The sequence below is a fragment of the Equus przewalskii genome, chromosome 2 (genome assembly GCF_037783145.1).
Source record: "Equus przewalskii isolate Varuska chromosome 2, EquPr2, whole genome shotgun sequence".
NCBI classification, from domain to species: Eukaryota; Metazoa; Chordata; class Mammalia; order Perissodactyla; family Equidae; genus Equus; species Equus przewalskii.
In genome coordinates this window covers 4,503,498-4,519,815 of record NC_091832.1, presented here as the reverse complement: position 1 = coordinate 4,519,815, position 16,318 = coordinate 4,503,498, and the positions used below count along the sequence as shown (strand labels likewise).

Genomic DNA, 16,318 nt, shown 5'->3' with positions numbered 1-16,318 from the left:
CAAACTATTTTCTGACAACATAGCATCATGGAAAGCGTTCCAGAGCCGCCAGACACCAATGCCCGAGGGCCAGGGAAGACAGCGTGCGCACCTGTGCCCACCCACCTCGCCTGCTGTGCGGCGCTGGACGCCGCCCCTCCTCCACCCCCGGGACGGCGCTGTCAAGCGTTGGGCTGTGAGAGCTCCACGCCCGCGGCACTGTGACTTCGAGAAGGGAACAACTTGGTCCCTGCAGATGTTGGCAGGTGGTCGCCTGGAGCGGGGGAGAGGTGGGTGTCGGCCACAGGACCAGCAACATCCCGGGAAAGGGAGCCACGTGCACCAACACAGGACCTCAGGGGTGAGACTGAGACCCCCGGGGTGAGACTGAGACCCCCGGGGTCCAGCAAGAAACCCAGCTTGGCCAGGGACATGCTTCACGCCGGGGGCCACTTGGGGGATGCGGAAGCTAAGGGGGAGACGTCTGTAGGCCATCAATGGTGCTGAACTCGGCACCATTTTCCAGGCTTTGCAAATGAATCCTGAAATGGTCACGTTACCCAGAGGGAAGAACAGCAAACTTGGAGAGGGGACCTTATTCACGCGGCAGCATCGCAGCATCACTTCCCCCCAGGACGCGGACCCCACGGCTGCTTTCTGATACACGCAGAAAAATGTCGGGAGACTCCAACTCCACATTTTTGAAAAATTTATTTTATACCCTTAGAAGCTAAGAACTCTGCCACTCATGAACCAAATTTAGAATGAAGATACTTCCCTAATTTATCCACTTCCTTTGGAAATTTTATAAACAAGGTTTTGTACACAAGAGGTAGCAGAGGGCAATTCCAGTCTGCTCGCCCGACTCCTGAGGCGGCTCCTGCACCGGGGGCTCAGCGGGAGGGCGTGGGGGTCTGCTGCGGGGCTCCGGGGCCCTCCCGTTTGTTGCGCCCTCAGTGAGCAGGCAAGGCCTCCGGGAGGGAGGGGTCCTGGGCAGGCCGCCTGCTGGGAGGCGCTCGGCCATCCCAGGGGCCTCAGGACGGAGCTTCTCGAGAACACACAGCCCTCGGTTAGTTGTGCAACTCCTCCTTGACGTGCAGACCACTTTGAAGGATTTATAAAAACATCTTCATCCAAAAAATTGGCAGTAAAAATGACAACTCTTCCAAGGTAAGCCTGTCATAATTGTCACTTTGTTGTACTACTTTAAAAAAAAGTCATCAGCAGGTCCAGACTGCAGCCGTTGGAAATCACGTGGTTACTGGCAAAGGGAAAGGGATGTTCATCGCAGCAACCACGTCAGCACAATCAACCAGAGCACGTGACACACGAGTGCCGGGCGATCGGATGAAGCTCCACGGGGAGGAGAGCAGGTGCCAGGGGTGTGGAAGGTGCTGTTTCCATAGGAAATAAGGGGACTACAAGTAGCAATTCCACTCTTGAATTTGGGCTCCCAAGAGTGTAGTCACCGGCGATGTCGCCCCAACACGTACCATCGCCAGCATGTCAATGTCAAGCCCCATACAATCGTTCTGGGAGGATGGGGGTGGAGAGAGGGGTGAACATGGGGTGGGGAGAACATGAGGACGTGGAGTATTCATGGACTCAAAAGCAATTTTAAAACATCACATTCAAAACTGCAAAAACATCAGAACCAGATAAAATTTGCCAGCTGCCCCTGAGCACTTCTCTGAGGCCACAGCGCTGCTCTCAAATGCCGGCCCCGCACCTCCTCGGCGTCTCTGACAAAGGCCACCACCAGCCCCAGGTAGGTTACACGATTACAAACCGAAGCCTGCCGCATGGAGACTTCAACAGTTCAACAGGGAAATGACCAGGCGACTGACACACACACGACGACAAGCTGCCTGTCACGTGCTGCTCAACGCAGGAACAACCAACGGGGCTCTGTGGGGCCGGCTGAGCCCCTCTGACTTGGCAATTCCAGCCAACAATGGCAACCTGGCACCTCCCGAGGCTCCCTGGTTCTGGGCGTAGTGAATTGAAAATAAGGCAGAACACCAAAAAGAGGGTTGAAAATGTGGGTAGCAACTCAAAATACAAAATGTACAAAATATATGAAATATGTTGGCATATCTCCTCCCCCCACCAAAAAAAGGGGAGCTAGAATGTAACCTGCAGTCAGGGAATGGGTTTCTAAGGGGGAAATACAACTAAATGGATGGCGGTTCAACTGCCTTCTAGTTATCGCTGGGAAAATCGATCTCGTCCCTGTCTTTTCAGTGTTCATTAGTCACGTGGAGGAGAAACAGTCTCCAATTCCCTCTCTGCATTACAGTTACTAAGAACTCACAGCAGTGTCTCCGACTCAAATACTGACCTTCACACAACCAGCCCCAAGGGTTTCGGTAAGTGCGTTTAAGCAAAAGCAAATGATTGCAGATCACATGATTTAAGACTACAGTTTATTCAATATGTCTCCACGCGTTAAAAAGAAGATTTTATGAAGTCAAACTCAATAAAATTATATTTTAAAGTGCCTTTTATTTTGCTGTTTTTAAAATTTGTTTTGGGGACAACTCAAAACTTCCTTAGTGACTGGCGTCAAAGTGCACCCTGTACTTCGGGAGGACACAGCATTTTTTTTATTGCTCTTTTCAATCCCAATGATATCAGGAAAATACCTTAAAGAGCTTAATCATTTCCCAATTTGTGATCCAGGTCACATCTCATCAAGGTCCGAGCTGATGCACAGGGCTCTCACCCAGACCATCTGAGCTGCGCAAACAGGGAGACATATCAAATACAAAGGTCTGTCAGCTGCCTCAGCCGCTCTTTCCAGCGCGGAGGAACCATCACGTCTTTACATCATCTATTCAAAGTTACTGCACGATTAAAAACTTGCCCCCACACATCTAAAGGCAGTTTGCTTCTTTTTTTTAAATATAAAAACCAAAGGAATTCTTCTGTAGCATCGTAGAGAAAGCAACAGCCCTACCCGCACTCACTCCTGCACGTTCATGTAACAAAAAAGTCTGCCACCAGCTTTATTTCCTAAAATCTCCACCAAAATGTTAATCCACATATGGACCGTGTTCTGGGGCGGCTGCCGCACAGGCCCGAGCCTCCCACTGCTGGCGCGCTCCCCAGCAGCCCTGAGGGCACTTTCCTTAAAAACGCTGCTGCTCCCGTCACAGCAGGCTCCCCCGCTCCAGCTTCCCGGCTCCTCCAAAGGGTTCAAGGATGAGAGTCTGATTTCACAAAGGTGCTGAGCGTGCAGGAGCTGGATGTGACTTCTCCTCGTGTGCTGGCATGTTCCTCTAGGGATCGACATCGTCAAGGTCACTTCTTAACTCGCCAATCATCATGGGTGATTCTGAACCCTTTGAGAAAGAAAAGGAAGTTAAACTCAGACATAGTCAAGTTAGAAAAAAAAGGTTTTCTATGCTGACTTGTGTTCTGTAGTTTAAACGTGTTCTCATTTAACAAGTTTATTTAATGTCTTTCAAAGGGTAATAAAACATAACTCTAACACCTTCTACCTGACAATTCTGGATCATGCAAAATTTTCAATTCTACCTTCTCATTTAGGCATTTAACCCAGTGACTTGGCTAAAGTCACAAAGCTGCCTCGCAGCAGTGCACACGGCTCTCAGAACTCTGGGCGAGCAGGGCGGAGGCAGGCGCTGGCTGCCACGTGGCCACGGATGGCGCGGGTCATTCTGGCGTCCGAGTTCTGCCTGTCACCCACTGTATGGCCTTTGGGCCATACACTAACGGATGGTTCCAAATGCCTGCCATGTGCCTGGCACCGCTCTGGCTGAGGGTGGGGGTGGGCGGGAGCGGGCAGAGTCTGCAAAGTGACAGGTCAGCTGTCAGGAAGTGGGAGGTAGTGGAGGAGCCTGAGGGGGAAGAACAGAGAATATCTGATAAACTGAAAGAAAGCCGAAAGGTTTCTATAACTCTGAAGATGAGAGGAGCGAGGCATGCAGGGGCCACATCAAGCAGGACTGTGCTGAGGATTCTGGCCTTTATCCTAAGAGCGATGGAAAGCCACTGAAACATTGAAGCAAATGAACGAGAGAGGAGAAGAGGCGAGGCAGGAGAGTCTTACAGAGATCCAGGGACTAAGGTGCTTATGACGACAGATGGAGGAGAGACGTTTAAAAGGTCAATCTGACAGGATCCGTGAAACCGGATGTCACCCAGGTGTCTGCTTGACACCCTGGGACATGGGAGCTATTCATGAGATGAGGACCAGCTTTGCGGGTGGTGAGGAGGGGCTGGGCACGGTGAGTCTGAGACGTATCAAGTGGAGACATCAGGGAGAAGAGAGCTGATGTACGTGTCTGGCACTTAGAAGAGTCGAGGCTGTGGGTGTGAGCAAGGGGCAAGAGGACACAGGACAGGGACTTGAGGAACACTTAGTGGCGGCCCAGAAGAGGCTGAACTGGAAGGGGAGCTGAGAAAGAACAGCCACAGGGGTGGAGTGAGGTGTCATGGAAGCCCCAGAAGAGAGTATTTCAAAAGGGGAGGAGTGGCCAGCAGTGTCCGATGCTGCTGAGCAGTCAACTAAGATGAGCACCGAGAAATGTAGGCTACTCGTTAGCACACCTGCTGGGGCGGAGGGAGGCAGTCTGCTGGAAGAGGCTGAAGAAAGGGTGAGAGGGAATATGGAGACAGCTAAGTCTCCATAATCTTTTGGAGAATTTTGGCTGTGAAGAAAAGGAGAGAAGGCAGGGGAAAGAGAAGGAGAGAGGTGGTTTCTAAAGGAGGGGAGAGCCGAGTGTGTCGACACTGCTGGAAGGGATCTGCAGAGAGGGAGAGGATCAAGATGCCAAGGGGGGCGGGGAAGGGGGGAAGGGGTGGGGGCAGGGAGGGAGAGAAAGAGAGTGTAAGGTTTCTGCAGAGCTGGGGCAGGCGGGCAGGCTGGAACCTGGGGAGCGGGGAGGGACGCCTCGGCCACAGGAGAGATGAGGACACCGCAGCAGCTGCAGGAGCTCTTGTCTGATAGCTTTTATTTTCTCTGCAAATAAAGCAAGTGATGAGGCAAACTGCTGAGAGGGGCCTTGGGTGAAATCACATCACTGTGCTGAGCCTCAGTTTCCCTCCTGCACACTCAGGGTAACCCGGACCTCGCAAGGTGGTTCCGAGGATCCGAGAGACAACAAAGGACATCAACAGGGCTCACTCAATGAGGCCTCTGTGCCGAGTCCGTGAGGGATCGCAGAGGGACGCTCGCTGACTGCAGGGAAGACCCCCTGCGCCTCGCCACATCCGCACTGCTGTGTTACTTTGCACAGAGTAGGTGTTCAATAACTATTTCATTCCTTTACTATTGTTGTGATCAGTACAGAAAATGTTCCTATTTTTTTTTTTAAAAGCTTAAAATTATTCTTTGACTCCCTGACAAGCAGGTATATTTCTAAGGCACGAGGCCCCTCCTTTTAGGGGCCGTGTTTTCAGGAAGGCTGGTGAATACACAGGTCGGGGGGCAGTTTGTAACCCAGCAGAACGGAGTCTACAAGCTGGCCTGACGATGTCAGTGGCTGGGCTTTATCTCCAAGTGGATGACAACAGCCAGCCACGGACGCCTGCAAGCCCTTCCACTTTCCTGTTGACGCCGCTGGTCTACTCCGTAAGCATGCTGTTGGTGTGTCCTGGACTGAGGTCACTGGAGGGCGGAGCTGGGGCCTTTTGTCTCCTGATCATGGAAGCTCTTTTTGGAGAACTTCAGAGCCGGCGCTGCCCTCCACAGGACAGGCCTACCGTCGCACCTGCTGTAAATGCCTCTCTCCGTTCTCGTTCGCGGGACTGCTCTCTGACCCGTTACTGCTTCCCGATTGCTCTTTCTCGTTCAGCAAAGCCGTGGCGTATGCCAATGTGTCCTGAGGGCGATTTCACACAGGAAGCCAGAGTCAGCGGCTGTTAAGTGGCGGCAGCACCCACCAGGGAAGACCACCCGGGAACCTCGAGGCTGCTGCCTGCATGGCGGCCGCCAGAGCGCCCCCCGACCTCAGCAGCAGGCTGGGGACCAGACTGACCGAGCTGCATGCTTTTCTTCTAGGCAAATGGTCTGCATAACTACGCCCATGTGCCATCTTGTCATGGAAATTCAATCCTTTCTTCTGCTCTTTCTCATTTTCAACCTATATCTCTCTGCTCTGAGGCTGCAGTTTCTGAGAAACATACTAAAAATCCTACCTCAGGGATTTCAAGCCACACAAAATCAAGACAACCGTCACCTGAGCGGAGATGGTTCGCTGGAAGGTTTTCCCAGTTGACGTCTCATTGGAGACGTTGCTCTGCGGCGTCCAGTAGTGCTCCGACATCTGAGGCGGGGGGCCAGAGCACCGTCAGAGATGGCGGACAGGCACCCGCGAGCCCACACTGCTAACCCCAGCTACCAGAGGACAAGGAGCAGCCGAGTGGCATCTAAGTCCACCCAGACCTTCCATCCCACCAGGAGAGTCTTTCTCGGGAGAGCTCACTTCCGCTCTCAAGATCTCGGTAACAGCAAATGCTACGTCCTATACAATCCCTACTTTTTCACCCATAAAGTTAAGACACAAATTTAATGCATATTGATAGCTATCAACTGTACTAAAAAAGGTTTGAAGTCTGAAAATACTTGGAGGTCAGTCTCAAAATTAAGTTTAAGAGCTGCTTCCTGACAAGACGCACTGTCCCCACTCCTACGTCAGAGCCAGCGAGCGCAGACGGACCGACCTTCTTCTGCAGCCACTGCACAGCCCAGCTCCAGTGGTGCGCATGCTCCTTGAAGTACTCCTTCGCAGCAGGGCACCTGCAGGTCGGGAAGACACATTAGACAACCGCTTTCTCTGCATATACACTTGCTCAATCTACAGTACTGTTTAAATTTTGAAACACTAACGCTACTCTCATTAAAGTTCAGTTGTCTTTATATTAAATTTTTAGTTTTTTTTTTTTGGTTTGGATATGCTCACATTTAAACTTCAAAGGCAACAAAAGGTAAATGTGTCGTAAAAAGTCTCATCTATCTCTAACTCATCCAGTCAGTTCTAGTAAAATTCAAAGTTGCAAAATGAAAAATAAAACAAAAAGTGCACAACAAATTGTATATTTAATAAATGACTTTTTTTTTTTTGAGGATGATTAGCCCTCAGCTAACATCTGCTGCCAATCCTCCTCTTTTTGCTGAGGAAGACTGGCCCTGAGCTAACATTCATGCCCATCTTCCTCTACTTTATATGTGGGACGCCTACCACAGCATGGCTTGCCAAGCGGTGCCATGTCCGCACCCGGGATTTGAACCAGCGAACCCTGGGCCGCCAAAGTGGAACGTGAGCACTTAACTGCTGCGCCACCAGGCCAGCCCCCTAAGTGACTTCTCGATAGAATCAAACTAGTCTTTACCTTTTATGATTTGAATAAGAATGAATGATAGTATAGGAAAAACAATTTGGAAGTGCGGTCCTGGAGCCCCCCTCTCTCTCCAGTTTTACTTGCCCATCTAGAAAGCTATTGTGCATGTCTGAAGACAGTACTGGCGGCCATACTGCACCTCACATGTGTATAAACTGACATGTGAAGGACACGGAAGCACATAAAGACACTGGTGTCTGGACTGTGTCTGCTGGCCTCAGACAGATTGTGTGGCCTCAACACTCTGTGGAGATGCCGCTCTTAGGCAAATACTTATGAGGACAGGCTGCTAAGAGCAAGCCCCATCAGGGAACCCACCACTGGGGCAGGATGACATCCATCTGTGTCCACAATCTGTCTCATCCAGCAAACACGTGTGCAGGTATTGTTTCAATGGGGCTCTCTCAGTTATATCTGTTGAGGACGGTCTAATGAGCAGATGACGCCTAACGGGTTTCTCATTCTTATTTTGGTACAAGTCCAAGGATGGCAATACTCAGCCTAAGAATGAGCAAAAATCTGGAGCTAAATAATTTAAGCTATAAAGACAACTTGGTGCAAAACTCAGTGAGGCAGTGTGGTCTGCTCAAAACCTTAGGTTATCATGGAGTCCCCCAATCTTCCATCTGCCTGGGCATTAAAGGGTGGACTTGAGATAGCAAACCACTAAGGTTCCTTCTAACATTGAGAACCTCTGCTTTCCAAGTGGCTACTGCCAGATGACGGATAAACAACACGTGGAATATACATACACTGGAATATTATTCAGGCCTACAGAAGGAAGGGAAATCTGACACATGCTACAACATGGATAAACCTTGAGGAAATCATGCTAAGTGAAATGAGCCAGTCACAAAAAGACAAATAGCGCATGATTCCACTTCCGTGAGGTGCTGAGAACAGTCAAATTCATAGAGCCAGAAAGCAGAACGGTGCCTGCCAGAGGGAGGAGGACTGAGGAGTTGTTGTTTAGTGGGGATCGAATTTGAGGTTTTGAAGATGAAAAAAGTTCTGGAGATGGATAGTGGTGATGGCTGCACAGCAAGTGGGTGGACTTAATGCCACTGAACTGCATGCCTAAAAATGGTCAAAATCATAAATTTTATGTTACGTATGTTTTAGCACAATTAATAAAAAGAGAAAAGAACCTTTGCCTTGAAGTCAGTCAGCCTGTGCTCAAGTCCCAGCTCTGACGGCAGGCATGTCACTAACCCACCTGTGATAAGGGACTGCCCACAGCGCCTAACCGCACGTGGCTGTGGGAAAGCTCAGGTGAGCATGAACACAGGCCGAGCAGCTGGCACGGCGCCTGGGTTCACAGTGTGAGAGGCTGGGACGTGATTTCGTCTCTGTGACAGACTGTCTTGAAAGTGGGGACCTGGAACCTGGAAGAGCTGGCAGTGAAGTGACATCAACGGAAGCGATGTCGAGTGAAGGGTCATGAACTCCTGCTGTCAAGGTCTCTAACTCTGCCTCGATCCCTGCCCTTCTGCACACGGCCTAGTGGTTGAGCTTTTTTCTTTAGATCCCATAAGGTCTATTACCCTTTCAACACTCTCCCTCTACGTGCCTCTGAGACCATCTGAACAGGTTTCTGTGCCTCTAAGCAAGCGCACCCTGACTGAGGCAGCTTCTCTAGGTACTAAAACAAGGCAGATGTTTTTCTGCTCTTATTTGACTTGTAACTAAAACTGATTCCTCCCTGCAGTTTGAGTCAATACTTACTTTTGAGCAAGAGTTACAAGAAATTTGACACACTGGTAGCAGCGACTGCTGTCCACATGGTTGCTGTGGTGCATCAGAGCTGAAGGAGGAGAAGAGCACATTTCAACAGCAAAGCCTCAACTGAGAGCGGCTCCAAGTGCTAGCAGCTCTCCTGTTCTGATGACAAACCGTTCTGATGCGCAGACAAGGAACTTAACTAAAAGCACGGTTGCTGCCGACTCAGTAGGATTCCCCAAGTTCTAATGGGTAGAAACACTACTTTAAATAGTATTCAAGAAACACACGTGGCGGTGAAAGCTTGAGTTTTAGGAGAAGTGACAGGAACTAAAATTTATGTTGGCTGATTACTCACTAGGGCCCTCCAAACTTTTCCATCCACCAGGCTACTGACAGAAGAGCAGTGATAACATGTTAATCTGATAAACACAAATTTATGGTTTTAGTTCAGTTCAGCAAACAGACCCCGCTCTGTATTCGGGGATTTAAGCACGAGCAGGCTCCTCCCTGCTCCTGAGGAGCGTGGGCCGTGAGCGCGGGGGCCGGGTGCGCCCCGAGCAGGGCTGCTGCTCCACCGCGTGGCACAGCGCAACAGAGTACAGGCCTGCTTGCCTCACATCTCTTTTCCGCCATAAAATGAGGCCTAAATCTTCTCTTAATACAAAGCAAAATCTAAAATGACTCAGATTAACTGCAAATACAGGCAGATGATGGGCGTTCAATAGCACTATTTTTAACCAAACTTTTTCTAAGAAATGGCTCATTAAAGCCACTTTAGCCTTCTGAAAAAGAAAACTCTGCCAAAAAACACTGATGAGCAGACAGCAGAAATGTGGCTGCATTCACAGCACAGGTGAAACATGAGCTTGGCAATACCCTGAGTCTGAGGTTTTAGCTTTCCCTCCCCAATGGCTACGAAGTGGAATGAAAGGGTTCCTGAGTCAGAAAGTGGCCTTTAGCTTGTTGAAAAAAGTCAGAGCTCCCCTGAGTCTCACCTGACCTGGGAAAAGGGCCTCCAGCTGCATCTCACTAAGGGCAGGAGGCGTCCAGGGCGACAAGACCCTCTGACTGGAGTGAGGGGGCCCACGGCCCTAACCAGACTTGTCCTGCTTCCTCACTGACCTACGCCAGGAAGAGCAGTGGGGCAGACCCGGCGGAGGAGCCCGGCTAGAACACCAGGCCATCTGTGAGGACGTCACCACACAACGTTACTACGGACATTTCCTAGGAAGGGCAGCCGTACTTGCCTAGTAATCCGTTTTCTGTCTCAAACACAAACTTGACTCGCTCTACTTGTATGGGATCTTCAATGACCTGTGAGAGGAAGGAGCGAAGGCCGGTCAGTGAAGGAGGAACTTGGGTTATAGCCACAGGGGCCTTTCCTTTGTAATTCAAGAGATTAATTTAGTTTCTGACTCAACAAAACCCAATACAAACAAATGTCATGTCATTGCCATATATCTCAACAATATCCTAAATTTTAAACTTAAGATGAAAAACTGTTAGCAATTTTGAAGATCTGCTCGTCTCCTCTCTGTTCTTACCAACCGCACCTACGGCTCTCTGTGGGCCACAGGACGGGTAGCTCATGATCCCAGGGACAAGGGAGTTCGGGTCCAACGTGTCCACCACACATGTGTCAAAGTGTTGCCACAGGCCAGGCCCCACCAGCTGCTGTGGAGGGTTGGCCACAGAGGCCGGATCTAGGTCTCACTCGCTCAGTATTTCTGGCACTGAACTGTGCACAGTGCAGTGAACTACGCGGTCTGTTGCTGAGCAGATGAACAGCACATGGCCCTACGCCTGGGGAGCAACAATCTCCCAAAGTCTGTAAAAGCATGAGGACCAACGGAGGCAAAGGACCAGGAAGAGGAGTTTTTATAAATGGTGTCCATGATGTGTTTCCTTGTTCAAAAGTGTTTATTAAATGCTTACCCTGAACTAAGGCCTCTATCAAGTCTCAGGGACCTAAGGGGAAGCCAGGCCCTCCTCTCCTTAAGGAGCCCCTGGGCTAGTTTCTTATCAGCTCACAACCAGCCACCAAATTCTATTGATTCTCTTTCCAAAACACCTCTTGGTCTGTCCCCAGGCCCCTTCTACCCCGTCTCTCCTCAGTACAGGCCTCGTTCTTCCACACTCAGATCACTGCCACACACTCCTACATGGTCTTCCTGTTCCAATGCTGCCTCCTTCTTCAGTCCATCCTTCAAAACAACTGCTGGGAGAATCTTTCTGAGACACAACTCAGGTCATCACTCTCCTGCTTAGAGCCCTTCCCCGGCGCCCCAGAGCTGACAGCGGAGGCTGCAAATTTAAGCATCTATGACTCCAAGAAATGAGCTAAGTGTGCTGGGTCTCAGACAGTCGGGAGCAGTGAGGACAGCGGGCACCAGAGGCCATAGGCCTCTCGGAGCGGACATGCCGCTACTGCTCGAGGCGACTGCGGCGTCCAGCAGATGGGATCACTATGGCCAGATTACCGGATTTCTCAAGGCAGACTAGAATCCAGAAATTAAAAAACAAAACAAAACAAAACAAAACCGTTTGGGCCAAATACAACAAGCATTAGGTGGAACTTGGCCACCAGTGTGCAGCCGCTGGCCCACAGGGAAAGTCCACACGCACTCGTTCCTGAAGCCTTTCGTGATCTGGTTGGGGCCTCTTTCCCCAAGCCCTACTTGGTTCCCACTCCTAGCCATACCACTTCCTTACAATTCCCCAAGCAAACTATGGGTCTGGTGGGAGACGGGGGCTCTGGGGCCAGCCGCTTGGCTCAGATCCTGGTGCCATCACTTATTAAAGGTGGCCTTGGGCAAATCACTCCATCTCTCTAAATTTCAGGTTCCAGAAAGACTGTATTTCACCGATTATAAGTAAACTTCTCCCTGATCTTCATATTTCCAAAATTGGGTCCTACAGGCGATTATACTTCAGTTTCATGGCATTAGTAGGACACAGATAATCAACAGCGTCTTAGACCTAAATGAACTGTTGAGCCTACAACTTACCTCAGGGCTACTGTGGTGAGGTCTAAACAGCACAGTATTTGTGCTCAGCACAGCCCCATGCACAGGAAGGCCCCCTCACCCCCGCCCTCGGCACTGCCAGTGCTGTGTACGTGGCCAGCTCCCTCGCTGAGTGGGACTGCCTCTAGGGCAGCTTTATTACTGCTCACTCCACCAGCAAAGCTCTAAAGACGACTGAGCTGAAGGGGACCCTGCAAGTGCAGGCCCGACGAATGTGGAAACAACACAAGCACACACGGTTCGTCACTTACGAACATTTGCAGACTAACAAACCCCTGAACTCAAGTGAGTCAGAATACTGTAACTTACCAGTATCTCGTGAAGCAGCTGGAATGTGTTCTTTAACTCGTGGGGTGGAGCTGTTTCTAGTTGGTTCTGAAACATTTTTCAAAAGCATAAAAATTCCAGTAAGTCTTCAGAGGAAAGCACGCAGGAGCGGCACTCGTCCGTGCAGGATCCCGGCCCTGGCAGGACTATCTACCACTAGCCGGCTGACGGGGGCAAGTCAAATGCTGAATCTTGGGACTAAACCAACCACCCCTACGGTCCTCCCAGCTCCAACACTCTGTGACACTGTGCTATGGGATGAGGAAGGAGGGGGGAAGGCAGAGAGGAAAGGAGAGAATTTTAAGTCACCAGACAGGCCCAAATTTATATTGATGTTTCATTTAGACACATCCTATTTTGTTTCCCAGAATGCACTGGGGCAACTATGAGATTGCAAATGGGAGTGCTCTGAGGCAAGCATGCGATGAGAAGTGTATGAGAAAGTCAGCTGATGAAACAGAGGAGCTGCCCAGACACACCAAGTGGAGGAGGTAAGTCCACAAAGCTCCCATTCCTTTGTGCGCTGTGCCCACTTCACACGTGCACATGGCGGACAGGACACCGCAGCACAGCACTGTGCTTCCGAGGTGCCAGGTCCAGCACTAAGCAAGACTTCACATGTCACACTCACTGACTCTTCACAATCTGTGAAGTCAAGTCACATCCCCTCCCACCCTGAGGAGGACTCTGCCTGAGGTCCTGCAATCAGTAACCAGCAAGGAGAGGGACTCGATCACCTCTGAGACAGGGCTGCACGGGGAAGCCTGAGGGCAACACGGTTTGGTAAGAGCCTGAACAAGAACCTCCGCATCACCTGCCACCTGTCAACACACACGTGTCACCATTACAGACCCCGACGCAGGGGAGACGTGTGGCAGGAATTTTGTGGGCAGCCACTACTGTACATGGTGTAAATTCACAGGAAGAGCCTGGAAGGACACACACCAATGTAACAATATTGGTCCCTGGGGTAGGGTAGAGGGGACAAGGCTGCTTAGTGTTGGTCAAAGTGGACTTTGGCCTTATTTGTATGTTGTAATTTTTCACAAAAAAAATGCCGTCATGCATTATTCATATAATTAAAAATTAAAGATTGAAAACTACTATCAATTCTGTGAGTAAGCTTAAGAGTTTTTCTAGTAATCCCTACAAAGGCAGTAAACTACATGGTTAAGGGTACAGCCCTGGAGCCAGATTGCCAATGTTCAAATTTCCACTCTGCCACTTACTAGTTGTGTGACCCTGGGGGCAAGTTATTTACTCTGTGCCTCAGTTTCTTCAACTGTAAAATGGTGATAATAACAGTCTTTCCCTCACATGACTACTTGAGAATTAAGGAAGTTAAATGTGCCACCTGCTTGGAACAGGGCCGGTGTGCAGTCAGTGCACCGTAAGCAGCAGTGGTAAGGACTGTGCCGAGCAGAGCTTCCTAACGAACTACACCACTATCTCAGAAGGTGGGAAAACCCTACTTGTGATTTTTAAAATGTTGCCAGGGGAAATAATCTGAAATTGGAAAATGATTTCACATAAAAATGGTCACCAGGGCATGATTATTGACTATAAAGTATGATTCTTAATAGCTAAAAATTAAACGCCATGCAAACGTGCATCACTAGGAGGGGAATGGTTAAGTAAATTAGGGCACACGGGAGAAGGAAGTACTATATTCACTGGTAACTTTTAATGATATGGGAAAATATTCATAACGTCAAGGGCAAAAACCCCACAAAATCACAGACAACAAAATGCCAATTATGTTAAAATACATGCATGGAAAATAAGAGGAAAACCTAAAAGAATGTTTGCGGTGATTTCCTATGAATGGTGTGATTTTGAGTTCTTATTTTATTCTTCACTTTTTTTTACATGAGCATATCCTATTTTTACGATTAGGAAAAGCAGCTAAGGTTATTAAAAGCAGCATATCGCCCGGGAGCAAAGGAATGCTTTCCCAGCGCCTGGGCCACAGTCCTCGGCCAGCGCCGACCCCGAGTCCCACCTTGATGCAGTGCAGCACGGAGAAGGAGAAGTGCTCGTTGCAGAAGCAGCAGTACACCACCATCTCGATGAGTGCCAGCAGTGAGCCCGTCAGCTCTCGCAGAGCAAACATTACCTAGGGGGGCGGACACAAGCGGAGCAAGCTTTACCCAGGCCACAGCTGCCAACACTTTAACTGAAATTTACGCACATTTAGGATTGTCCACAATGCCTCAGAATAGGGCTTCCTAACGGCCAGAGGTCTAAGGAGAGATTCCAGGGTGGCCTACGTCTGTCTGAAATTTAACACAATTTGTGTAAATGCGCACCTTTTTTTCAGGAGTCACTTTCATCAGATTTTGAAAGATAAATGCCCCTACCCCCAAAATTAAAACAATCACTGATAGGTCCAAAAATTAAAAAATGTTAAGATAAAAACAAAAAGAGCTATACAGCACAACATTGTTGATGGAATTAAAAAACCAGTCTGTTAGACTGTTTGTAGATTCAGATACGTGTAAATCAAGCTATGGAAGAAGGCCTGGAAGAGTAATTCTCCAGAGCTGGGCGGAAGGGGCAGGGACTCAAGACTGCGGATGGCCGCACAGCATGCGCTGCGAGGGAGGGCTGCGGCCCACCTCCCTACCCCTGAGGGTCAAGGAGCCCGTGTGCTGCAGAGTGGCAGGATTCCAGGACCAGGCACACACAAAGAGACTGGGAACAAAGCCCTCTGATAATAAATGGAGGAACTGTGCTGGTGAAGTGCCGCTGACCTCCTCCTGGGATCTGGAGGGGTGATCAGCTGGCCTGGCCCTGGAGGCCCAATTCTTGGTCGCAGAGAGGACTGATGACACCCTCTCCAACTGATTATTTCTTTCTGACATATACATAGGAAGAAAAATTAATTTGAAAGAGTCATTTCTTCTCTTAACAATACTCTTCTTCATCAGAGTAACATGCAAAATATAACTAATAACAAAAGGTGTTTTTCCTCAAATAGGAGAAAATACTTATGGAAAAGGAAAACAGCTTCAGAAGAACAAGTACATACCTCCAGCAGGTAGGGCTTCCCTTCAGACAAGAACAGCAGGGCCTCCACCTCCTCGTGGAGTGGCAGCAGGGGGCCGGCGGGGGCAACGCTGACCGGGGGCCGCGGTTTAAAAATACCGGGAGCTTTGGGAGACAAAGGAACAGAAGCCGCCTCGCTCGAGGCCAGTTCTTGAAACGGACGACTACGAGGTAACGCGATTCTCTCAAGATGCACACACACGGCGGACGACCCACAACCTGCTCTCACACGCAAGAGGGGAAGCCAGACATGGAGGCAGGAACAACGTTCACCTCCTTCTTCCAACATATGCCCAAGTTGTAGGTGTGACTATGAGGATCCAGACTCCTAGTGATCCCTGCCAGGACAAGCTTCCAATGAAGTAAAAATATAAGCTGTATATAAAAAAAATGTCCAAAGTGCCTCTGAAGAGACACTGGACAAGACACTTTTGTTGCTCAAACGACTATCGTCAAAAAATGGCCAACACCACCTCTGCTAAGCAGAATCAACTCCTATGGAAGGGGTCACCCCATTTGCCAGAAAAAGAAGGACTCACGCTCTCCTTTTCTTTCATCAACCTGTGTGAACGCACGGACTGGGCAGCTCTCTTTTCAGATGTCTGAGTTGGCGTTTAGGAAGCACACTCTACTCACAACCATCCAAGCGCTCCCCCAAGGCCCCTCCGGAGCCAACAAGCATTTCCAGACTCGAGGGGTGCGCTGTGGTTCCACCTAGTTTCCTGCCTGTCAGGTCTTCCCAGCCACACGACAGGAAGACCCGAGCACAGGCTGCGGCTCAGAGGCCTCCAGTCCACTGGCTGCTCTGCCACTTACTAGCTGGGAGACTGAGAAAGCCACCAAGCCTT

General features: G+C 49.7%; 1 protein-coding gene across 10 annotated transcripts in view; it reads right to left on the bottom strand.

Moving 5' to 3' along the window:
- Positions 1-671: 671 nt before the first annotated feature.
- Positions 672-16,318, bottom strand: part of USP24 (ubiquitin specific peptidase 24) — a 138,986-nt gene continuing 123,339 nt past the window's right edge. For 9 of the 10 annotated variants that reach the window (XM_070592102.1, XM_070592082.1, XM_070592065.1 and 6 more), the window contains 9 exons: positions 15,454-15,575; positions 14,425-14,538; positions 12,405-12,470; positions 10,317-10,383; positions 9,073-9,151; positions 6,670-6,745; positions 6,186-6,272; positions 5,718-5,828; positions 672-3,323 (listed from right to left, as the gene is read on the bottom strand). In XM_070592102.1, the coding sequence (XP_070448203.1) occupies positions 3,261-3,323; positions 5,718-5,828; positions 6,186-6,272; positions 6,670-6,745; positions 9,073-9,151; positions 10,317-10,383; positions 12,405-12,470; positions 14,425-14,538; positions 15,454-15,575 (785 nt within the window). In that variant the 3' untranslated portion in view covers positions 672-3,260. Of the gene's footprint in view, positions 3,324-5,717; positions 5,829-6,185; positions 6,273-6,669; positions 6,746-9,072; positions 9,152-10,316; positions 10,384-12,404; positions 12,471-14,424; positions 14,539-15,453; positions 15,809-16,318 lie in introns of all 10 variants that reach the window. The other variant, XR_011532400.1, reaches the window with a different exon arrangement.